At 46.6% G+C, this 25,125-nt stretch overlaps 1 protein-coding gene across 4 annotated transcripts; it reads left to right on the top strand.

Moving 5' to 3' along the window:
- The first annotated feature begins 351 nt into the window (after positions 1–351).
- btaf1 (BTAF1 RNA polymerase II, B-TFIID transcription factor-associated) lies at positions 352–24,833 on the top strand. Of its 4 annotated transcripts, XM_035531501.1 has the most exons (40): positions 352–704; positions 2,644–2,767; positions 3,205–3,319; positions 3,993–4,139; positions 4,901–5,100; positions 6,183–6,233; positions 6,434–6,567; positions 6,675–6,804; positions 7,072–7,140; positions 7,445–7,534; positions 8,311–8,406; positions 8,541–8,717; positions 9,493–9,633; positions 9,823–9,947; positions 10,974–11,094; positions 11,444–11,548; positions 11,670–11,819; positions 12,124–12,260; positions 12,474–12,648; positions 13,684–13,887; positions 14,613–15,045; positions 15,204–15,388; positions 15,541–15,694; positions 15,947–16,056; positions 16,214–16,415; positions 16,685–16,833; positions 17,747–17,899; positions 18,810–18,931; positions 19,054–19,221; positions 19,484–19,561; positions 19,651–19,780; positions 20,068–20,209; positions 20,419–20,549; positions 20,873–20,995; positions 21,941–22,093; positions 22,169–22,377; positions 22,496–22,655; positions 22,748–22,918; positions 23,233–23,304; positions 23,723–24,833. In XM_035531501.1, the coding sequence occupies exons 1-40, from the start codon at positions 691–693 to the stop codon at positions 23,864–23,866; spliced, it is 5,694 nt and encodes a 1,897-aa protein (XP_035387394.1). In that variant the 5' UTR covers positions 352–690; the 3' UTR covers positions 23,867–24,833. The 4 variants fall into 4 exon arrangements, with proteins under 4 accessions (XP_035387394.1, XP_035387395.1, XP_035387396.1 ...); XM_035531502.1 differs by lacking the exon at positions 6,183–6,233; XM_035531503.1 differs by lacking the exon at positions 23,233–23,304.
- The last annotated feature ends 292 nt before the right edge of the window (positions 24,834–25,125 follow it).

Genomic DNA, 25,125 nt, shown 5'->3' with positions numbered 1-25,125 from the left:
GTGAAAAAGCAGTTTGGTTTGTCACATGGTTTACTTTGGTGAAGACATGCCTAGTGCATACCCTCAGCTCCTGCAATAAAACTTGTATTTCATCTAATTCTGTAAACTTATTCTGTTCAGAGTGAAACTGTAGATAATGACATGAAAATCTAAAGCATAGGATTACAAAGAGCATGGGAGACAGATTTGAGTGTATGAGCTAGAAGAGTGGTACATCCTGTCCAGGAGGATATTTTTTCTTTTTTTTCTTCTTGCTGTTGTTTTTTTTTTTGGCTAGGAGCGCACTTCCTCTGGAGATGTGCCGTTTGATTGGTCAACCGAGCGCCGTGTAACCAATCAGGGCGCGTCTACGATGGAGGAAGGAATAAATGCAAGATGGCTCCTCATATAAAATCAGCCTCCTGCCTTCTCTTTTGTGATCAACAAAATTACTTTTCTCTACTTATTCGACTGAAATATCTGTTTGGGAGGAGTGCGGAGGGTTGAACCGATATCCGTGGCGATCGCGTACCTCGGTGTGGCCGGGGATATTTGAGGGGGGGTGTTTTTGGAGGCTGGTGTGAACACACAGGGCCTTCTTCAGCTCGACACCGGCCGATTTGGGATCTGTCTCGTCCACACCTGAGCAGTTAATTATCAAAGATCATATTTACATTAGGCCAAGATCTACTTACGTTGTTTTTTTACACCATGGCTGTTTCAAGGTAAGTCGTTTATGTTTAAATTTAGACAATAATTGGACGGTGTTACCCAGTCAAACTAACTGCTAAACCTAGTTAGCTTAGGTATGGCTAAGTTATCTTACTAGTTAGCTTTGACAAAGGACACATTTTCAAGTCATTGTCGCGTGGCTGAATTATTATTATTATTATTATTATTATTATTATTACGATTATTACTGTCTAACCAGTAAAAAGGTGTGGTATGGAAAAAATATAATTAGGTAATGCGTTGCTGTTGAGCTTTGGGATGGTTATTTTATTTGCGAAAGTTTATGGCCTCGCTTAGCGAGCTGCGTTGTCCAGTGCATCTTTGCAGGACAGTGATCCTGACTCGTTAATGCAGGGTCACAGATGATCTCCCATCGCATGTGGTTAAACACCTCCGAGTTGAAAAGTTGGGGGAATTTAAACAAGACGACTGTTTAGTGGGTCTGAACACGATGTAGTTTTGGCCTCCCTGTGCACCGCTCGCAGCCACAGAGTATTTTGTAAGCAAGATCTAAAGGATCACGTAACTAAACTTCACCAAATGCCCAATTTGGTCGCTGTTGGTTATATCCGCTTTTTTGGTAGGATATTGCACGTCTACGTACCGTGGGCGTAACATCTGCAAACGTGGGACAGATTGTGGTCTTGTACGCTGTGGGGATGCAGCCTGGCTTTTGCCCACATCGTGGTACATGTAGGCAGAGAGGCTGCAGAATGTTGTCTACTTTTATTCTCAGTGATTCCAGTGTACCTCTAACTCTCCACTTTACAATGCGGACTGGTTCGTGAATTGTTTAGGATTCATCAGCGAGAATTTACTGTGAGGGAGAGACAGTCTTCTGCATGTTCTTGTCTTTGAAAGAATTTAGAATTTACTTGCGCGCGCGCGCGCGCGCACACACACACTATTTAATAGATATTTGTATTTGAATATCTTTGGGACCTGTACAGTAATGATTGCAAATTAATTTGATTTTGGTACCCCAAAATGGAAAATGATTTAATTTATAGCCATTTGTCATGTTTGTTGCCAATCTCTTCTAGAATAAAAAATCACTTCTTGTAGTCCAGTATCAGATCTCTTTTTTTCAACAAGAGTAGTAGCTGAAATGGCTTAGCAAGATGTCATTTGGCAACACATTTCCACCAGCCTTTAACTCGGTCTGTAACATGTATTCGTTTCCATTTCATATGAGTAACTGTCTACATGAGTACATTTTGGCCTTAATGTACCGAGTTGCTCATCGGCTCCAGACACAGTAAACTGTTATTAAAAAGTGCTTGCTTCTGATTGCATCTCTAGACATTAGAATTGTATTATGATATTTTACATTTGGTAAGGTGGGCTTAAGACATGCATAAAATAGGCAGTACATCATTGTAATTGTTTCCTAGGGCGCTCTAATTTCTGCTTAACCAAAAAGAATCATTCTTTTATCTGATGCCTACTCACACTAAAAGAATGAATTGCTTGCTTATATAATGTCCTGAGATTACAAAAGCTGAACATTTTTTTTTAGTTTTGAGCAGTACAGTATTGGCAAGGTTGCTGTCTTTCTTACTAACAAGTCAGATGACCTGTCGGGGTCCACTGTACATTTGGCACAGAATGAGGTTATATCATGCAAGGCTGTTTTTCAAAAGCACAGTTTATAAAGGGTATGCATTTTATTTATTAGTGATCTTAAGATGAATTAGCATATTACTTAACATCCATAACCAAATCTGAAAGCGTGGCATTTAAAATGGGATCGGTGCACTACCCACATTGTCCTTAGCATCTCAGTATTAGCCATTTTTTAAGCTTTGGCGGTGTGGCAGGGGTGGAAAGCATTGAGGCTCTTATCTGGAACTTCAGGTACTGCGTTATCTTGACTTTGCGCTTTTGTCTTCTGTGATCTTCCTCTGACGGCCACACTCTCGATGTTTCCAGGCTTGAGCGCCTGTTCATCTTATTGGACACTGGCACGACTCCTGTGACAAGAAAAGCTGCTGCACAGCAGCTGGGCGACGTGGTCAAGCTCCACCCACATGAGCTAAATAACCTGTTATCAAAGGTGAACTCATTAACTCGTATAGCCCAATGCCCCTGCTGCGTCACCATCCATCATACCCTCTCGTGCTTAGAGGATTAGTGGGTTTTTTTCCCCTGTCTCTCTCCCCTTTGTCTTAGGTATGCTGTCGGAGAAATTGCACACACGCAATCCAAACTGGTAGCAAAAAGCGGTCAGTTTTATAGTGACTCCTTGTTGAGACATTTTTGAATGACTTGTCCGATGAACACATGAGAGGTCACAGTGGAAGACTAGAAGGCTTCTTGATTTGAAGGATATCAATGTTTGAATTGGCTGCTATTCCCTATGGGAATAGTTCTGCCCTGTTAATTCTACAACAGAAATGGCACCTGTGTACTCAGTATAAATTAGCCTGTGATGTGGCCTGCATTAGCACAAAGCTCTTGATTCATTAGTCTCCTTTGCCTTTTCTCTATAAGGTTTTAACATATTTAAGGAGTCCTAACTGGGACACACGAATTGCAGCTGGACAAGCAGTTGAAGCTATAGTAAAGAATATTCCAGAATGGAACCCAGCCCCGAAGCCAAAGGAAGGTAAAGTAGTTTTGTTTGGAGGCTTCCTGTAATTCTCACTGTAAAGCCACTTCAAAGACCATCCTGAGCGTAACTGTCATGAATCTACTGACGATTTAAATCCATTACCATCTGAATCATGTCACCTAGTGCAGAGTGACATATTTCGCAGCACAGTCACCAAGTAAATGTGTTCTTTCCATTTTATTGGGATTACTTATTCATTCAAAAAGGCCTTTATAGCCATACAGTTGCAGATTGTAGCTCATCAGTTGCCATGGCTGTTAGCCATTCTGCAACTCTTCATCAGTTATTAAATTCTGACCACATGTCTGCGATTGGCTAGGTATTTACTCTTAACCCAACAGTCACACTGACCGGTAAACTACAGCAACCCTGCTCTGCCTAGTACACTCGTACCAACTGCTAAGATGGATGTTATACGAACTGGGGGGCCTTTACCAATTCTCTGCTCTTTATACATGGGGTTTATGATAATCTGTGCTTGTTCAGTTTAGTGTGGTATGAAGGGCTCTTGTCAAATTAGTGTCAGATTTAGAACTGTAGACTAAACTACAGGGCAAGTCAAATAACCCTTCCAGTTCAGTTGTCTCTTCGTAAATCTAATGGAGAAATGGAGCGATGCAGTTTGAGACGGCGCTCACGTAAGCCCTACCTCCTCTGTCCCGCTCAGAGTCCTGCACAGACGACATGTCTCCCGATGACACCTCTTCAGACCGACTGAGGTTCTACAGGTTTGACATCTCCCGCTTGCTGAAGCATGGAGCATCGTTGCTTGGTTCTGCCGGTGCAGAGTTTGAGCTGCAGGATGACAAGTCGGGTAGGCTATTTACACATGCGCACAACTTGTCTTTAAAATAAACAAAAACTGGCAGTGTTGTATGGTCCATGCCTGTGGTAATATTTATTTTATGTATAGAGGTTGGGCTTCATGGCACTTTTCACCCATTAATTGTGTAGGAAAAGCACACCAAGAGTGTTAAGTGCCTAAACCAAATGGGGTATTGTATGGTGTGGATAATCATGTATACAACCTAATGGGGGGGGGGGGGGGGGGGGGGGGCCTGCACACCACTTGGCTTCAATTCTTATGTTGCTGTTGGCTCCCGTGTGAATTAAGATGATTTGATTTTTTTTTTCTTTCATTATTATCATTATTTGCGTCTGTATAGCGCCTTTCTCAAAATCAAAGACACTTACAAATATCATCCTTTTTTTTTAATGTTGAGTTGTAGTCACTTCTTTAGCCCAAAGCACATGTGAACAGCACAGTTTTTTGCAGTTTTATTGGCATCTGTGTCATCTTTGAGGATGGTGTTGATTTCAGTAAGCGAGTTTGTTAAAATATTTAAGTTTACCCTCATTTTTATATTTGAGCCTTTGGTGGTGTTGACTTTTAACTCATTAATATCCTTTTGACAAGTAATTGTTGTCTATTAAAACTGCAGCTCTAGAAAACGTGCGTTATCCCATTGTGGTTGTTTCTGTTGCCACCGTTCCAAACATTTATTGCTCTCAGCGAAATTCCCTGGAGGAATTCCCACAGTCCTGCTCCCTTTCCTTCTTCCTCCTCGCGAGCAGGCGAGGTTGACCCAAAGGAGCGCCTGGCCCGGCAGCGGAGGCTCTTGCAGAAGAAGCTGGGCCTGGACATGGGTGCTGCCATCGGCATGGACACGGAGGAGCTGTTCAACGACGAAGACCTGGACTACACCTGCCCCTCCAATACAAGCCGAGGGCCGGCTGGTAAAGGGCCTGCCTGCCACAGCTCACGGGAACACACAGTAAGCCACAGTCTCTCCTCCCATGCCGCGCTTCAGCGGAGCTCGCTTATCACAAAAGGCACTGATATCTAGAGCCATGAAACGGCATAAAATGTCTGGTTTTGGATGCATTCTGCTATAACAGTAGTGTTACTTAGACTATGTAGGTGTAAGCATTCTTTGTTTTAAGGCATATATTTATTTTATGACTCTTGTAGGTTGTGATGTATGCTCACATCATGGTGGGTATTCAAATCCAGTGTTGAAATTTCTAGGGCTGTAGCCGTGCTGTGTAACAATGTCGATGGATGGTTTTATTGCATTGCAACGGCAGCAGTGGAGCCACAGCCTAAATTTAATCCCAGTCTGGTTTACACAGAAGGCTTCACAGAAGAGAATTAGATCCCTTCACGTTAAGGAATTGGAGTGTGCAAAAACAGTGTATTTGAGGTCTTCTGCTGGATCCGGTTAAAGGACGGACAGGGTGAAGGCTGTCTAATGGAACCGCATCGATTCCCAGAAGGTCTTGCATATTTCATTAAAAAATGGGCTGAGGTGGTGTAAGTTAAGAACTCTGTCTTTTACACGGAAATTTGTGCCGGCCCAATTCGGCTGTGTAATGATGGCTATAACCACTTTACCTGTATGACTGCCAGTGGAATTCACATGTAATTTGTAAGGGACGTGTAATTTGTTGGATTCGTTTTTGCACTGCACAAGCTAAGATGGCTTGTTCAGAAATCTCACTGTTTGATGTTGCACAAAGAAAGGATATGTATATCATGCACTGCACCCTTCCTGTTCTACATTTGGCATTTTCATCTTGCTTAAGGGCAATCCTGGATTGTCCATTGTGTGTATTTAAAGCTACAAGCAGTTATATCTTGCATCTCAGGACCTGGTACCCATGTCCCGCCCAGCACTTGGCTAGATGCGGTTAGATGATACTGTAGTTGTGCTGGCTGTGTTTGGGTTTCACAAATGCTGTGACTAGCAGAACAGGTGCCTGGATGTAAAGGGTCTTAATGACATTTTTTTAAACTCTTCCCATGTACTACCTGTATTTGTTCGTGGCTGTTAACAGGGTTGTCTGCTCTGCTCAGGTACATCCAGAAGGCCTTTGTAGACACAATGACTCCTTTTGCCTTTATCGGGTAGGCTGTGGAGAAACATCTGATACATCTGTAGTTTGTGAAAACAAAGCTTTCTATCCTTTTCTGTTTGGTATAAAATTTAATGTATACAAATGAAAGTGGCTAAATATCGCAGCTGATTGATGCGTGCTAATAATTGGTACCTCAGACACTCCCTTGTGTTTGTATGAGGGGGGGATAAAGCTGTTTCTCCTCCTCAGCCCATGCAGGCAGCAGAGTTGATAGACTCTGAGTTCCGGCCAGGCATGAGCAATCGACAGAAGAACAAGGCTAAGCGGATGGCCAAACTGGTGGCAAAGCAGCGGTCGAGAGATCTGGATCCGAATGAAAAGAGGTGCATCCATCTATTGCGCAGTGCACGGACATGCCATGGAGCTTTTGAAGCATGGATAAGCCATCCAGACTAGATGTGTGGCACACTGACTGTGTTGTTCTCCTCAGCAACGACAGCTTTGAAGGGGAACCGGAAGAGAAACGTCGGAAAACCACGAACATAGTCATCGACCAGCCAGCAACCGACAACAAAGTCTTAATCGATAACGTTCCTGATAACTCCAGCTTGTTTGAGGAGGTACATGAATAAAGTGTTCACATCAGGGCACAGAGGCATTTGGTACAGTGTATGCCCACGTGCAGTCTTGGCTTATGACACACCCAAACGCGTGTAGATGCCCAGCAGGGCACCCCTGTACACATGTTTACACCCAAAAGAAAAATGATGGTTAAGCTACACTAGTCACTAAGAGTTCCTTGGGGTAAGCTTATGTAAACTGTGCATAAAATGTCAGCCATTATAAACAGTTTTGCTTTTTTCAAAAATTTCTCTCCTATTTGACAGAGTCAAGAATGGCCTCTGGAGAGTTTCTGTGAGGAGCTTAGTAATGATCTTTTCAACCCATCCTGGGAGGTAAAGTAGCACCTCCCCTCTGTCTTGGTGCTTAACCTGTACCCAGTCTCACCAAATTTGTCTTGTTGTTTTGTTTTTTTTAGTTCATTTGTTCTCAATACATTCAATAAGTTAATTATAATTTAAAGATGAAAGTGGTGTTTGCATGGGAGTTCTTCCTTCAGAAGGAATAATGTTTGGTTTATTAATGCACTGCTGTGCTGCAGGTAAAGGCCACTGGGACTGTCTTTGTAAGTCTTATCTTTGTTCTCAACGTTGCTGGACTGTTTTGCCTGAGCTCAGCGGTGTGCTGTGGGTCTTCCAGGTTCGTCATGGCGCAGGCACGGGCCTGCGGGAGGTGCTCAGGTGTCAGGGAGCAGGAGGGGGAAAGTTGGTGGGCAGCACTGCACAACAGGTAGGCTCCCCCCTTAACACGCACTCGTGGTACTATCCCCCACGGGGTACCAGCTTTTTACCTAGATGGAACCCAAATTGCGCTCCACACACCTACACTGAAGATTTAGGTTGAATGCTAAACGGCCCTTTTTTGTAGTAGTTTTCCTTTTTGTTGTCTGGCTTGTTCTCCTGTGCTATTTGTTGGCCCACCTGAAGGAACTGTGTAGTCGAGAGCTGCACAGGAACGGAACGGGGATGCCAGGAACAGTCCTTATTTTCACAGTAATCCGCAGTTTTGAGGACAAAATGTTTCCGCAGTGACGGCCAGGACTAAGCTGCTTCTGTGGGAAAAGTAATAAAATTTGGGTTAACACAACAGTAATGGTGTGAGTGCAGATCTCCACGTAGTTTAATCCAAAGTGTTCTGGCATGTCAATTTTAGAAACTCTTGCATCGTTGCTACTAGACAGAAAGCTGAGTCCAAGATGGAAATTCAGTCACACTCAGAAAAATAATGAATAAAAATGAATAATGCCAAATTCGATTAGTTTATATCTGTCCACTTTTGATTTAAAATGATGTCCAGCACTTGGCAGTACATTTTAGGGTTGACTATGGCAGTTCAACATTGTTTTTCATCATCAGTTGAGTGTGTGAAGATCTATATGTACTTTTGATGTTGAGAACTCCATTCATTTCGCTGAAACGGTGAGGGGGAAACTGTCTCAAACCCTGTGCAGCACCCCTGTGTTCTCAGAGGGGGGTGTAACTGTGTGACCAAACCTCTGTCCTCAGTTGACCCAGCAACATCAGGAATGGCTGGAGGATTTGGTCATCAGGCTCCTCTGTGTCTTTGCTCTGGACCGGTTTGGGGATTTTGTGTCTGACGAGGTGAGGCAGTTTATTTGCCGTCTCTTACGTTGTTGTCCAAGTAGGGGGTGTTTTCGTTTTCCCTGTTTATTTGGTAATCATCACCGTATTGTGACTGGCCTGTGGTTCGGCTTTTAACGTTTCCTGTCTGCTAGGTTGTTGCACCAGTAAGGGAGACGTGTGCACAGACGCTGGGCGTGGCCTTGCGGCACATGACTGACAGCGGTGTTGCCATGACGGTAGATGTGCTGCTGAAGTTGCTGACTGAGGATCAGTGGGAGGTTCGGCATGGAGGGCTGCTGGGCATCAAATACGCCCTTGCTGTCAGACAGGTGCAGACAGCCCCCCCAACCGCCACGCCCCACCCAGCTACAATATTTAACCTCCTTTGTCCTGACTTTTAACTTGGCTTCATCATTAACAGGCATTGCTCTGTGGCCTTGTTTGTTTTTGTTTTTTTGTTTGTTTATTAAAGGGGCCCTAAAAGGCAAAGCTGAATTTCCTTCCCTTTATTGAAATAAAGAATTTTGAAGTAATTATATAAATATTGTTAACTTTCAAAACGCACTGTTCACTCCCCCAGTCCATATACGGACACTAAGCTGCAAAATCAGCCTGTTTTTGAAATAATTGTCACAAGAGCGAACACATTCACGCATCTGTGGCTGTTTGGCCCTGGCCAGTTCGCTCCAGTTCACAGAGGTTTTTTAGCAGTATAAATTTATTTTGCACCTGTTTTAAAGGCTCAGTAACAAATAGCATGTTTATCCCTTACAATAAAAAGGTGAAAATGGCTGTGTAAAAATAAATTGTTTTTGAACCATAAAGCAATGCAAATGTAAGTGGACACCAAGGTAGAATTGTTAGAACTGCTGCTGATTGGGGGTGTGGAAAGAAGCTATTATGGAGAGAGCCAGTGTCAGGTAGCTTTTCTTTTCTTTTTTTTTTTTTTCTTTTTTTTTTTTAAAGCAATTTAAATTTAATTTTGTGCCTGGAATGGAAGTAAAACTTCATGCAGTTGACCCAGGGTAGATCGGTAAACCGTCTCCGAGTGTCCTGCGACGACCCGTTGGCTGACCCCGTCATCCTGCCCCTGTCCACTCTCAGGATCTCATCTCGGAGCTGCTACCTCGGGTGCTTCCTGCAATCACGGATGGGCTGCAGGACCTGGACGACGACGTGCGTGCCGTTGCAGCTGCTGCCCTCATTCCTGTCGTGGAGGGACTGGTGCGGTTGCAGCCGGCCAAGGTCAGTCCGGGACCGCCTTCCCTGCGGTCGTCGGGCCGCCGTTATCGATGCGTTGCCCACGGCTGCGAATAATTTTTATTCCTTCAGGCCTTGTGCTCAGCTAATTTGCACCATGGTGTTAAAGGAGATTAATGCCCCAGTGAGTTACGTTGGCCGTGTTGGTATTGACGTGCCCTTCGCTTGCCGTAGGTTCCCTTTATAGTCAGCACTCTGTGGGACGCCCTGTTGGAGCTGGATGACCTCACGGCCTCCACAAACAGCATCATGACCCTGCTGTCTTCCCTGCTCACGTACCCTCAGGTGCTCCACTGCAGGTGAGCCTCTGCTGATGGAGCACCTTCATGCAGGCTGTGGTGTGAAGCCTCTGTGACGTGGGCGCTCAACAGCTGATGACAGCAGAGCACCAGCAACTGCAGCATCAGTACCATTTCAGCTTCTCTGAAATTGGCTTGTTTTTGTTTTTCGTTTCTGTGTTGTCAAATATCTATTTCTCATTTTGCTTTCCATGACTGATTATTTATTTGTAGATCATTTATTCATTTGTCGTCTGTGTCTAATATATATTAGACATATGCACGACAAATAAACAAATGATTTACAAATAATCAAAAAGAGAGATAATTAATAAAATATGGTAGATGGTTGATTCAAGGTGAGTAACTGCAGTGTACTGTAGTAAAGTGTACAAAATTGTAGTGAAATGCCCAGGAAAAATTCTAGAGAAATGGAATGTTTCGGACAGACACGAGGTCCTTCAGCTGAAGCACTTTGCTTGAATAGCTGATGAAGGACCTCTGTCCGAAACGTGCTGTTGAGTATAATGGCTTGTTCCTTAGTTTACAATGATCTTGAGATTGAGAAACTATATAAAATGGGCATATTATATTTGGTTTTGATGCATTTTGGACTCGATATTTAGTGCTGGAAGTGGTGGTGATTATTTCTCATGGTCTGGGCGCTCTGCCAGACTGGCTCTGCATAAAATATCTTGTATTAGTAAGTGCAGAATGAAACAATGTTTCTTTCACCATCTGTTGCACCTGTGACACAATCTATTATTATCCGTTTTTGCAGTTTAAATGTCATCCCTCTCATATTGGCATAGGAATCATTTGTTGGCATTTGCGAACATGGGAATATCGATTGCTCTGTGTCTGGGCAGAGTGTTCCTTTACATCCCTAGCTGCATAGCATTTATTGCTACCTCATCAGTTGTAATGTCAAACCATGTGCCAATGTCGTTCTGTTGGCAGTGGTCCTATAATGGATACCGTGCATAATCAGTTACTTTTAAAGCTGAGGTCAGTTTATACCAGGTGAAATGTGTTTTGCATTCCCAGCATGCAGCAGTCACTGACGGTGCTGGTTCCTCGAGTGTGGCCCTTCCTGAGACACACCATCGCCTCTGTCCGCCGCGCTGCCTTGGAGACGCTCTTCACGCTGCTCTCCAAAGCTGACCAGGTAGCTATTGGCTGTGCTGACTGCCAGACGGGGCAGCCGCATTTAGAAGATTGCTTTTGGAAGACTTTCTTAGACTGCCGGCGTGCAACGCACTCTTGTGGCATAAGCATGCCTACTGAGAACTAGATTGTGCTTCTGTAGCTCACCTTTTAGAGCAGGAAGGAGCGGGTGCTAGCTACACCCAGCTCCATGGGTTCTGTTCAGGGATCTTGCATGCGTTCATATTAATGCGATGCAAGACTCTGCATAAAAGTGTGCCAAATGCTAGTGTGTAATATTTCAAACCCTGGCTGCTTTGTCCCTGTGCGATGGTGAGTGATGGTAATATCGTGGCTGTCTGCTCCTCCAGAGCTGTGCTGTGTGGCTGAACCCTATTCTTCAAGACATGCTCAGACACATCTTTCAGTCCTGTATTCTTGAGAGCAACCAGGAGATACTCGATCTCATCCAGAAGGTGCGTCGCCCTAAACACATGCGCGTGCGCGCACACACTGGTCACTCACTTATTAGGCTTTTTGTTGTCATTGCGTTTAATGGCCGAAGCGTGTTGTAATGGAATGCACCACTTTTCCAAGGTGTGGGGAGAGTTGTTGCGGCAGGCCCCACAGCAGTACGTGGTAGCGGCCAGCTGTCCATGGATGGGCGCCTGGCTCTGTTTGATGATGCAAGCGCCTCACATTCCCATTGACCTCAACATGCTGCTAGAGGTCAAAGCCCGCTGCAAGGTGAGGGGAAAAGGCCGCTGATGAAGTGGTTTGACTTCATTCTTCTAGAACATGCAGTACATCATGGATTTCAAATCTTTTTAATGGGAGATTAAATGCCAGTTGTCGTCAGTGTGTAGCATCACCTAGAGGTCATTCACCAATCACCCTTTACCTCTGTTTAACTACAAAGCTCCATCTCTCCATCCCTCCTTCTCAGTAGCATTCATCACCATAAGGCTGTGGTTCAGCATGAGTAGATTTCATGGGGGGTGTGTGTGTGTGTGTGTGTGTGTGTGTGTGTGTGTGTGTCTCTCTCGAGAAGGCCAGTGGTAAGGCTCGGCAGGGCGGGCTGCATGTGAAGGAGGCGGTACAGGAGTACATTGGAGGAGCCGACACTGTCACCGAGGACTCGGCCACTCGAGACTACATAGTGATGCGTGCTCGACTTATGGCTGCCAAGTGTGTACCTCTACCTTCTGGCAACTTCTCTTGATTATTCATTATAGTGTTTTTTAGCTTCTCTCTCTCTTTCTTCCTTTCCTTTCATGTTTCCTTTTTTCTTCTTCGTTACTTCATTCTTTCTGTGGTTCTGCATTATTTGTTTAAAAAAAGGCGTCTGCTACATTTTTGCTATCATGCTTTCCATTTACAATGCAACTGTTGTCCTCCCAGGCTGTTGGGGGCGCTGTGCAGCTGTATCTGTGACCCACAGCTGAACAGCTCCACTCAGGAGATCCGTCCAGCAGAGTCCCTAGGCCAGCTGCTGCTGTTCCACCTGAACTCCAAGTCGGCTCTACAGCGCATCGCTGTATCCATGGTGCTCTGTGAGTGGGCCTCCCTGCAGAAGGTAAGCTGGGGTGAGTGGCTTATGGTCTGTGCTGGATTGCCAGACACTGGCCCATGGGCCCCGTGACAACGGAACAAAATGCTATTGATTTTTAAACTTGAAATAAATTTACAATTGAGGTTTCTTAAAATTTCTATCCAAAAGATAGAAATTAATCAACCCAAAGAAACGAAAACTTTGCCTTATAGAGAAAAGACTGTATTAATGTAATGTACCCATTAATTGCTTAAAGTACATAAACCATAGATGTTTTGTACCACAGCTGTACCAGACATAATAACCACTCAGTCCATCTAGTGACCGACGTGTTTAATTCAGTTAGTTCAGTGCTCTCACGAGTTCCCGCTAATTCCAAATCCTAGTAGAACATTTGCAAGTAGAAGCTTCGAGAACACAGACAAGTATACAGCTGTCTGTTGGTTAGTTTTTCTGAGTTATAATGGAGTTCTGTTAGATTTGATGTGTTACGGCAGAAGTTGTGGTGTTCAGGCACTTTTTGTTCATTCTTGGCTCATTCTTTTCATTTTGTTTTGTGTAATAAAATTGGTGGTTGGTAAAATTATATTGGGACATAATTTGCGAACGGGGCCCAGAGATTTCCGGGGCCTCCAAATGGTTAATCCAGCAGTGGATTTAGTGCAGGCTTTCCCAACCCAATCCTCAGGGACCAATACATCACTCATGTTTTTGTTGTATTGAAACTCCTGGCACATATACTTTCATACTCTGGTGTTGATTACTCAGCTCAGTCATGTGAGAAGGTGGAATACAGTGAAATGGGCAGACTGCCATGGATTAGGCACATGGATATGGTCACCACAACGAGAAAGGGACCACGTTGTATGTAACTTCACTGTGTCAGAGACGAACTGTTGGGGAAGGAGCTCTTTTGATGAACAGTGGGCAGTAAGCTGTTACTAGTAGGTTGTTTGTGTCTGTTCGAAAGGGTGAACGTTTGATTGTTTTCCTATGTAGCAAAAGTGACATTACATTTGATTGTGCTGGCCTGTCTCCTTTGTATTCGCTGGCTCTCAGGAGTGCGAGGTGGTTTCCAGCGTGGTCCGACCTCGTCTGCTGGCCGTTCTCTCGGAGCAGCTGTATTACGACGAGATCGCCATCCCCTTTACCCGCATGCAGAACGAATGCAAGCAGCTGATCGCCCTGCTGGCCGACGCCCACATCGACGTGAGGGATCGGGTCAACTGCAGTGTCTTCACCATCGATCAGGCCAACGAGCTGGTCAGTGCCTGCTAGGACTTGACCTTTGACGCCCAGATGACCTTTACACCTCCACACAGCAAATGGTGTCCATCTGAGAAGGTCACACTTTCAAATGGATTATGGACGTCACCGAGAATACCATTAATGCTGTGACCCTTACACTAGCTTCCGTTAGGATTACACTGGTTTTGACTGGGCATGCCTTCCATAGTGGAGACAGAAAATACATATTTGTAATGGACATATAACCAAACAGTAGCTATCCTGATAACCTTCATGTTGGTGTAGCATACTTTTTAACTTTTTAAAACCAGATTGAACATCCAGAAGTGTTCGTTCTGCTCTGCCGAGTTTCATTAGTTCGGAGGCGAAGCTTTTTTGTTTGTTTTTGTTCTGTAAACAAGTCAGGTCACTGCAGTACCATCATAATAAGAATCAGCTGCTTGAAGGCCAGTGCTGAGGCGTTTACTTGCCTCCATTGTAGTGTCTGTGTCAGAGATGACCCAGTGGACTCTAGTTCTGTCAGTACTGAAATCCGCATGCTTAGCAACAGATGCCGGCCTGTGTTTCTAGAATGTACCACCCTCTCTTCTGTTTTCAGATTTTTTTTTTTTTCTGCACCATTGTTTTAAATGTCGGCTCCAATATGGCCTTTTATGCTTTCGCCTCTCTTTCCCGTCGGTCTGATCTTTCCGCTTCCCGTTCTCGGCTTTTCCCTCTCCGCTTCCTTCCCCATTCCTCAGGTAACCACCATCTTCTCGGAGGCCACGGCCTCTCTGAACCCAAAGTCCCGCCACTTTCAGCCGCTGGACAGCAAGAGGCAGCAGACCCGCTCCACCGTGGCCGAGGCGGGGGCCGAGTGGCAGCAGCTGCACCTGCGCGTGCACACCTTCGCCGCCGCCGCCGTCGTGGGCCTGGCCGCGCTGCCCGACAAGCTCAACCCGCTGGTGCGGCCCCTCATGGAGGCCGTCAGGCGGGAGGAGAACACACTGGCACAGGGCTACGCGGCCTCCGGTCTCGCCCGCCTGCTGCAGCTGTGTGCGGCCCGATCACCCTGTCCCAACACCAAGATCGTGAAGAACCTGTGCGGCTCGGTGTGCGCCGACCCCGCCCTCACGCCCAACGCGGCCTGCCCTGTCCCATCCCCTGTGCCGCCTGCCCCCGAGGGTGCCAAAGGTGAGCCGTGGAGTGCGGGGGGGTTGCCTGGCGATTGCTCAGGTCTCTTGGGCGCTTGTTTGCTGTATTTGTTATTGCTGCTCTGCTATCTGTGTGGAATGTCGGTTCTTTAATTTCCTTACGGTTTCTGGGTTGTTCTGTTCTGTTCTTCCCTGCAGCCAGCGCGTCGGAGAAAGACTGCATGCGCCACATGGTGAATAAGACAAAAGGCATCATCACCCTCTACCGCCATCAGAGAGCCGCGTTTGCCATCACCAGCAAAAGAGGCCCCACCCCCAAACCGTCCAAAGCTCCTCCCAATGACCTGCCCCAAGGCAGCGCTGTCTCCATGGAAACAGATGAGGTAAGGTTGTTTTGGTTTTTTTTGTTTGTTTTTTAAACTCTAGAAGCCTAGTTTACACCCATCCTTCTGCTTGAGTTTAATCAGTGTTTAGTACTGATCGGGCAGTAGCCACTGTGCAGTGTTTTTGACTGGAGTCTTGGATCCTCTCTCAGAGTAAGAAGCCCATCCTAATTCAGAGGAGAGGGGCCGAGTTCTCGCTGACGACCATCGCGAGGCACTTTGGGCTGGAGCTGACCGGGGCCTTGCCTCATCTCTGGGACAGCATGACGGGCCCGCTGAAGGCTGTCGCAGACGTGCACGGCTTTGGTGGGCACACTTTACTCACCGATCATTCTTCATGGATGTTTTGCTTGATGAAGCCAATTATTAAGAATGTGTAGTACAAGCCCAGTGACATTACTAGATTTAATGCTAGATGTATAATAATTAGTCTAATATACAGGTATTAAGACAGTAGTTTAGTTTAAAAAGGGTGGATGTTTGTGTGGGAGTGTACTCTGCAGAGCTTGACACCGACATGCTGTCTGACTGTTTTGCATTATGCTGCCTGTGCGTTAGATGGCAGACAACTCTTGGAGAAGGGCGATTCAGTAGCCCAGGAGCTGGTCAACTCTCTGCAGGTGCTGGAGATCGCTGCAGGTGCCATGGCTGAAGAGCTCATCCCTCTGGTACATCTACGTACACACAAAGACCTTCCAACTCACTGTTTGTATTGCCCTGGTCATGTGCTTTTAAAATGAAGAAAAAATGTAAACACATGTATGGTTTTTGTACTGCGTGAGACATTTTGTACACTGTTCCTGTGTTTCCGTCTCTGGCCCCTAGTTGTTGGAGCAGCTGCCGCTACTGTGCACCTGTCTCCAGCACCCGTACACGGCCGTCCGCCACATGGCGGCCCGCTGCGTGGGTGTGCTCAGCAAGATCGCCACCATGGAAACCATGAACGTTTTCCTGGAGCGCGTGCTGCCATGGCTGGGCGCTATCGATGACAGCACCAAACAGGAGGGGGCCATCGAAGCCATGGCCTGTATCCTTCAGCCTGCCCTCCTGCTAAACCCCCACCCGCCTCCACCCAGCTCTGCGTGTTATAGCAAGACTACACCGTTCTCCTTAACGCTGAAGCACTGATGGGACGACCACCCTTGTTTGCAGAGAAAGGGGTGGGGGTACAGTTTTGCATGGTAGCTTATTGTTTTTGTGAAATTGTGGGGGAGTGCGCTTAGTCTCTCGGGGCTCGCAGGGCCGCTCGTTTAGGCTGGCGCTGGAGGTTGTGAACTCCTTGACTGCGATGCCCAGGTGTGATGGAGCAGCTAGACGTGGACATCGTGCCCTACATCGTGTTGCTGGTGGTCCCCGTGCTGGGCCGCATGAGCGACCCCAGCGACAGCGTGCGCTTCATGGCCACTCAGTGCTTCGCCACGCTCATACGTCTGCTGCCTCTGGAGGTGCTTGCCTCGCTCGCTCGCTCACTCACTCACACACACACACGTGCGCACACACACACACACACACACACATGTGGGTGTGGGTCGCCAGCTGCTTAGAAGGCAATTTAGCATCATTTGAGCCCTTGTAACAAAAAAAAAAAAAAAAAAAAAAATTCTCATACTCATATACTGTTCTTCTGTATTCAACAATATAAACCATTATTGCAGGTAAATAAAGCATATTTAGCATTTTAAATGTAAAGGTTGCACAAAATCAAAAAGTAATATAACTGATTACACAATATGGGGGAAGTGGCTGATATGTATTTTTTTTTTGTTTGGTTACATCAGCCAGTGTAGAACCCTCCTGGCACTTGAGAGAGAGGGTGTGTGTGTGTGTGTGTGTGTGTGTGTGTGTGTGTGTGTGTGTGTGTGTGTGTGTGTGTGTGTGTGTGTGTGTGTGTGTGTGTGTGTGTGTGTGTGTGTGTGTGTGTGTGTGTGTGTGTGTGTGTGTGTGTGTGTGTGTGTGTGTGTGTGTGTGTGTGTGTGTGTGTGTGTGTGTGTGTGTGTGTGTGTGTGTGTGTGTGTGTGTGTGTGTGTGTGTGTGTGTGTGTGTGTGTGTGTGTGTGTGTGTGTGTGTGTGTGTGTGTGTGTGTGTGTGTGTGTGTGTGTGTGTGTGTGTGTGTGTGTGTGTGTGTGTGTGTGTGTGTGTGTGTGTGTGTGTGTGTGTGTGTGTGTGTGTGTGTGTGTAGTTTAACTACAAATCCATATGCGTAAAAGTTTACAAAGCCATGTCATTACATCTGACAATGACATGTGCCTTTACGAGGATGAACAATACAGAATAAAATGAGGTCTAGTCACTCAAATGAGGTAGGGTGTGGTGTTTTTCTAGTGTTTTTGTTCAGTTCCTAAGTTCTGAAATTTGTAGGCTGGCATCCCAGACCCACCCAGCATGTCGGACGATCTTATTCGCCAGAAGGCCAGAGAGCGTCACTTCCTGGAACAGCTGTTGGACGGCAGAAAGCTGGAGAACTATAAAATTCCTGTGCCTATCAAGGCGGAGCTCAGGAAGTATCAGCAGGTGGGTGGTTTTGAGGGAGCGACCACTCCGTGACCTCTCTGAACGGCCTAAATGCCATGCCGCCTCCTTACGATAGGGAGATTTGGGCTGAAATGACTCAAGAATGCAGCTGTGGAGTCGGAAGGTTTTGTGGTGCGCCTTTTGTACGTTAGGGTGTGGTGTTTATGCGGAACGTCGCGTGTGTTGGCATAGTGACACTGCTTCTCTGCTTTCTATGCATTTCAATTACAGCACTGGTCACTCAGCAGTTCTGCTACAGTCCTTCCTTATGTTTCTTCCTCCTTCTGCCACCCTTAATGGCTTTTGCCTTCAAGTGATTATTGCCCAGAGTGTGCATGTGCTGACGGCAACAGAACTACGTTTTAGTCCGAACAAACGGCAGGCTGAAAAATGGAGCTGTGGGAAGCGGATGGCAGGACGGCACGCCTTCCCATCCCGCTGGCACGAGGCGCCTCCCGCTCTCCGGCCTTCTCCGCGGAGGGCAGGGGTCGTCCCGACTGAAGCGCATTAGCGTGACTACACTAAACCACGTTTTCTGCATCTTGTAGAAAAGTGGCATGACGCTAGCAGACTCTAGTGGGAATGACGGGCGGGCCAAGGGGGGGATGCAGGTTTTCTTCCAAGTTCCGTCTGAGCTGCCGCTGAATTTTAAGAACACGCGAACGAGGATCAGGTGGTTGTGAGAAACTGTCCAACGTTTCCAAGCATGCTGGATTGTTTCCTAAATTTCACAGTTCTGCTACAAGCCAACAAGCTGCTCTCATTAGTGAAGACGAGGCAGGCTTCCTGGACAGCTGCTCTTCCCACAGTGTTAATTAGGATGAAATGAAAACGTTCCATCAGCATTAGTGTAGTGTGGCTGTGAGGGAGTTGCTTATTGGCGGCTTTGTCGTGTCCTCGCTGAAAACAGGATGGAGTGAATTGGCTGGCGTTTCTGAATAAGTACAAGCTCCATGGGATCCTGTGTGATGACATGGGTCTGGGCAAGACTCTGCAGTCCATCTGCATTCTCGCTGGAGACCATTACCTCAGGTATACACAACTAACCCCCCGAAAAGGCAGTTCTTTGCCCCACATTAGCTCTTGCTGTACATTTCAATCAAAAATCATTTCATGCCTTTTGGTAAAATAAGGTGTGTGCGTGTGATTTGCAGGGCACAGGAGTATGCCAAAAGCAAGGCTGTGGACTGTTGTCCTCTGCCCTCCATAGTCGTGTGCCCCCCTACTCTGACGGGCCATTGGGTGGATGAGGTGGGCAAGTTCTGCTCTAAGGAGTACCTGAACCCTTTGCACTATACAGGCCCCCCTACGGAGAGAGCACGGTACTGGCCTTTGATTCGCCCACAACCGGCCTCACACTTGTGTTGGGGGGGGGGGGGGGGGGGGGGTGTTCTTTTAGAGGTTGAATGATTTAAGAGTCAGAACTGCTAAATATCACATTTTGTTTATTGCTTAGTTTTGTTTTTTTTGTTTTGTTTTTTTTTTTGTTTTGTATTTAGTTATCTGAGGAGTTTAGATGACTGATGTTTGGTGACTTGTGGCAATTATTTCTTGGCCTCAGTATATGTTTTGTTTGTATCCCAGATTACAGCACCAGGTAAAAAAACACAACCTGGTAGTAGCCTCATACGACGTAGTGCGGAATGACATCGACTTTTTTAGGTAAATTTGCCTTCTTGCTGTACACTTCTAAGAACAAATCCTCGACATGCTGTTATTTTAAAGGCCAATCGCGTTTCTCACCCTGGCAGACATATTAAATTCAATTACTGTGTCCTCGACGAGGGCCACGTTATTAAGAACGGCAAGACGAAACTCTCCAAGGCTATTAAGCAGCTGGTGGCTAACTACAGACTTATCCTGTCAGGAACTCCCATTCAGGTGAGTCTCGATCTGCCTGACACCTGCAGAAGCTGCTGTTACCTTCTGCGCTCCCTTTAATATCTCTGGGAGTTTTGACCTAAAACCAGAAAGCAAGATCTCCGCTCTGGGCATTCATGGATCTGTTTGCCTTTTGTACATTTGTTTTGTAGGATTGTGAGAGAAGCAGAATATCATACGGCTGAATGGTTCAAATTGTTGCTTCCCTGCGAGGGTTGAATGGTCGTAATCGATCCTAACTGATCCTCACACCTGTCTCCTAGAGTAATGTTCTCCTTCCCTCCTAGAATAATGTTCTGGAGCTGTGGTCTCTCTTTGACTTCCTGATGCCAGGCTTCCTGGGCACAGAGCGCCAGTTTGCCGCCCGCTATGGGAAGCCCATCCTCGCTAGCCGAGACGCGAAGAGTTCCTCCCGGGAGCAGGAAGCTGGTAGGGCTGCCCTTGGCTTTTCCTCGTATTTGGTATCCAGAGACAAATTTGACTCTCTTCCTACAGATAAGAGTCTCTGTGAGATTGATGTTCTTCAGGCACAGATCTGTTTCTTAGCTCTTTGGTTTACGCTGTGGGACGTTTTCCTCTGAGTTTTAGTTACTAGAGCCAGTAGGTGGTACTTGGTTGTGACTGAGACTGTCTCTCAGGGGTCCTGGCTATGGAGGCCCTGCATCGGCAGGTGCTGCCCTTCCTCCTGAGGAGGATGAAGGAGGACGTCCTTCAAGATCTGCCACCTAAGATTATACAGGACTACTACTGCAACCTCAGTCCTCTCCAGGTACACTGGCATACACACACACTCTCTCTCACACCTGCTGTGGTGATGGTGTTGGGCAACACGACCCCTCTTTCACCATATCCCAGCTGCTCCGGGATCAGCCGTTACACAGCTAACTATGGGGGCAGACTACGCTCCACCTCCCTCAGCAGGGCCAGCTAAACATGGCAATTTTCTTTGGATAAAATGTTTGACTGTCCTTATGTCACGTCATGGCTCTCCGAGAAGCTATTGAAGTACAAAATAGTGAAGGCATTTAATGGGACACACTGAATCGCCGCAAAAGCGCAGTCATGTCTGTCTGTGTGTCTGTCTGTGTGCAGATTCAGCTGTATGAGGACTTTGCAAAGTCTCGGGCGAAGGTGAGTGTGGATGATGTCATCTCCACCGCAGCACAAGAGGATGCAGAGAAACCCAAACTCAAGGCTACAGGTCACGTCTTCCAGGTCAGCCCCTCCCCCAGACCTGCACAAAGACTGACTTTCTTAAAGTAGATATGTGGGTAACGCTGGGTGTGTAGATACATGAGGGTTCGTCATTCGGGGTGTTTCTGCGTTTCCTTTTTTTTAGGAACATGATTTTCAGTGACCTTACTTTAAACGGGATGAAATGCATCATGCAGTTGAAAAATGAAATTTGCATTTCAAGTTTATACCTCACAAAAAAAAACAAAACGCAACCTAAAGCATATTTTGTAGGTAAGCAGTTGTAAGGCAGTGCAAAGTACTCCCCTTTAAATTTGTGTGCTGGTGGATTGATTTAGTCTAGGCTGTCTACACCGTATTGAAATCGGGGGGGGGAGGGGATAGCTGTTGAGTTTCACATGAAACTACTATGGTAAGTCCCACTGCAAAACGTGTGTTGCCACATAGCGGTGTGAAGACTCAGAGGTGTCTGTGCGTGCCTTAGCTCATGCACTCATTCCGGTCTAAAAAAACTCTACTGCACCAGTAGGCTCACAAAGGCACTGAGTTATGATCGCATACTTTTACACACCTTCCTTTTAGTCAGCATGCGAGCATTTTTGCCTGTGCTGTTAGTCATCTGATGGTAACTTGCCTTGTACTGTGCAGTGTTTCCAGTAGCTTCATGTATGACCTGTTCTGACAAGATGGCCTTTCTGAATTTGTATGCTCTGGTTAAAAGGCAGAGCTCTGCTAGCTTCGGAGTTGAGCCAAAGATGTGTGGATTGCTTTTACAGTCAAGTGTAAACTGTACAGCTATGGACCAGGTGTGGTGGGTGGGTGTGTATATATGTGATGTAGGTAAAGTTATTGGTGTGTTTTCTTTGACTAAAATCAATTGAATCCGTCATTTTGATGTTGACTCCAACTATTGATGATGGTATTTTAGACTTCACACTAAACGTGTGTACATGCACCTGTGCGTAGGCCCTACAGTACCTGAGGAAGCTGTGCAACCACCCGGCGCTGGTGCTGACCCCTCAGCACCCCGAGCACAAGCGAATCAGCCAGCAGCTGGCCGCCCAGCACTCGGGCCTGCGCGACATCCAGCATGCACCCAAGCTCTCCGCTCTCAAACAGGTAGGCCTCGCCTTGCAGCTGGCCCTCAACTCTGGAGCTGGAGCGCCGGGTAGTGATCCCTCCCTCTCTCTCTAGCTGCTGCTGGATTGCGGCCTGGGCTCTGGAGGGTCGGCAGACGGTGGGGAAGCCGTGGTAGCCCAGCACCGCGTGCTCATCTTCTGCCAGCTGAAGAGCATGTTGGACATCGTGGAGCAGGACCTGCTGAAGCCCCAGCTGCCTGCCGTCACCTACCTGCGGCTGGACGGCAGCGTGCCTGCCGGCATGCGCCACTCTATAGTCTCCAGGTGCGAACCCGTAGCATGAACACACTCGTAATGAGCAGGCCAGTGAAGTCTGCTAGCAGTTGAAATTTCCAGTACTAGTGTGTCTCTCTTCTTTCTCGCTCACCCTCACCCCCTGCAGGTTCAACAATGATCCCTCTATAGATGTGCTGCTTCTGACCACCCATGTAGGTGGGCTGGGTTTGAACCTCACAGGAGCGGATACTGTGGTGTTCGTTGAACATGACTGGAACCCTATGAGAGACCTGCAGGCAATGGACCGCGCTCACAGAATAGGACAGGTTCGCAGAGCCAGATCCTTTCTTCACAAGCAGTGGATTCCTAGATTTTTTGGGCCAGATTACAAAAGCGCATATGCACCCCTGTATTGCAGAAACGCGTGGTGAACGTGTATCGCCTGATCACGCGAGGCACGCTGGAGGAGAAGATCATGGGCTTGCAGAAGTTTAAGATGAGCATAGCCAACACGGTCATCAGCCAGGAGAACGCCAGCCTCCAGAGCATGGGCACAGAGCAGCTGCTCAACCTCTTCACCTTGGACAAGGTTAGAGGCATCCAACTTCACACAGTAGAGCTGACCACAGTGCCACTTTACAAGGTTCAGTAGCTTTTTGCAGTTTGATTTATCCCATTGAAGTATCAAAATACTCCTCTTAAAAGTTAAGTGACGACCCTTCATAATTGGCCATAATGTTAGCACCAGCTTGTTTGTAGTGTATATGCAGTCAGCCAGGGGTTTGCAACCTTACGGTTCAGTCTGCAAAGGGCTGGTGTGGGTTTTTATTCTGACCAATCAGGACCTGATTCTACTCAGTTAAATGGTTGATCCGAGTTGACCACTGGCTTCTGCTGCTTCAGAACGGAAACCTGCAGTCATGTATGCCCTTTGTGGACGGCACTGGACAGCTCCACGACAACGTCACAGTAATGGTGTATCTCGGTGATATTGCAAATGAAGTGCACTGAGTCCTGCTGTGTTTTCTAGATTGTAGAAAATGGAACAGGATCATTTTTGCACCAAGCATGTTTCATTTATTCCTGTACTTTCACATTTTTACCATATAGCTGATTTCTACAGTTCCTGCTACACTAGTGGCACTGCTGCCCTCTCACAGAAAAAAGCCCTTGTCTGTTACACATGCATTTTTAATGCGCGAGTGTGCATGAGTTCGTATGCGCTTTAATGCTTGCGCCCTCTCGCACTCACACACTCTCTACTTCATGTGCTGCCTCGTGGTGAAATTCATATGCAGAAATGGTTCTGACAACTGTATGCTCTCCCTTACATAAACCAAATTCAACACAATTGCATGTGTCGTAAGGCATGCTTTGTCTGTGTGTGGCGCAGGATGATAAAGCGGAGAAGAGCGAGGGGCCGTCGTCGTCGAAAGCCAGTATGAAGTCTGTACTGGATGGTCTGGGGGAGCTGTGGGACCAGCAGCAGTACGAGGCCGAGTACGACCTGGACAGCTTCATGCTCTCGCTGCACTAACCCGCAGGATTCTCGCCTGCTGCGGCGGGTCGTCTCCCGCCATGGGCCCACGCCCATCTATGTTTGTTTTGGCTCTGGTCCCGCCCACCGCCCGGACTACGTTACGGGCCACTTTTGGCTCGTAGGACAGCCGCTGTTGAACAAGCTCCTGGGCATAAAACGCTCTGACCTGAATCTTTGCGGTTTCTTGGGTCAGTCCTGATGGCGCGGCGCTCTGCCTTTTTAAAGGCCCTGTACACTCCAGCCAGCCGGGGAGGAACACGAGCCGAAGAAACTCCTCAACCACGATTCGACTGGTTTAAAGACTTCGTCCGACCACAGTGTGGGGACCCATACATAATGTGTTAGAGCGGGGACACTAGAGGCGCTAATCAGTATAATCCACTACCTTACCTGCCCTGTACAGTCTTAAAGCTTACCTCGAACTGCCCATCAGTATTGGATCTTAATAGACAAGAGCTTTAGGATTTTTGTACATCTCATTTATTTTTGTAGACAAGATGGCCAACTAGGCACACTCCTGATGCACTGAAAAGGTTTCTGTAGCATCTATGCATATTCACTAGGGGAGAAACTAGATGTATTTTAGAAATGAAGGGGTTGGGGGTGGAGAGGAAGTGGAACAAATTCATATTTTCTCCAGTAGGGGGCAAAAATCTCTCCTCTGAAGCACAGTGCCTGTCAGGACCTTGTCAGTTTAGCTTGGAACGTGAAACACGCCTACAAAAACTACTTGCACACAGAAATAAATGTGAAATATCTGCTCCTGTGCAAGTGCCCAGTCCTAACTGTAAACATGGGTACTGTTGACCTGGCAGACATGGGATATTCACAGAACCATGTCAGATATTTTTAAAAAGGGAAAAACGAGGACTTAATATTTCTGTAAATTATATATATATAAATATATTTTTTTTGCCTCTTTTGATCAAGCCAGTAGAATTTTAATAAATTCTAACGAGCTTTCTTTGCTGTCTGTTCTTTTCACAAAAAATAACACTGGTGGGCATGGGGCACTGGATGACTGCACCGAGACCATCCCTGACCATGTGCGCTTCAAAACAAGCGTCACCTGAATCTGTGTGCCAACAGATGAGCTACAGTCTGTAACACTTATACCCACAAGGTGTTTCTAGTTCGTAACGGTTTCTAATACATTTCAATTTAAAGTGTTTTAATGCTATTGCATGGTGGGTCTATGATTCAGCAGTGAGAACAGAACTCTGGGCTTTACTGTTTCAACATGCTCTTCAGCACCT

The sequence above is a fragment of the Electrophorus electricus genome, chromosome 11 (genome assembly GCF_013358815.1).
Source record: "Electrophorus electricus isolate fEleEle1 chromosome 11, fEleEle1.pri, whole genome shotgun sequence".
Lineage (NCBI taxonomy): Eukaryota > Metazoa > Chordata > Actinopteri > Gymnotiformes > Gymnotidae > Electrophorus > Electrophorus electricus.
This window is presented reverse-complemented; position numbering and strand designations above follow the sequence as displayed.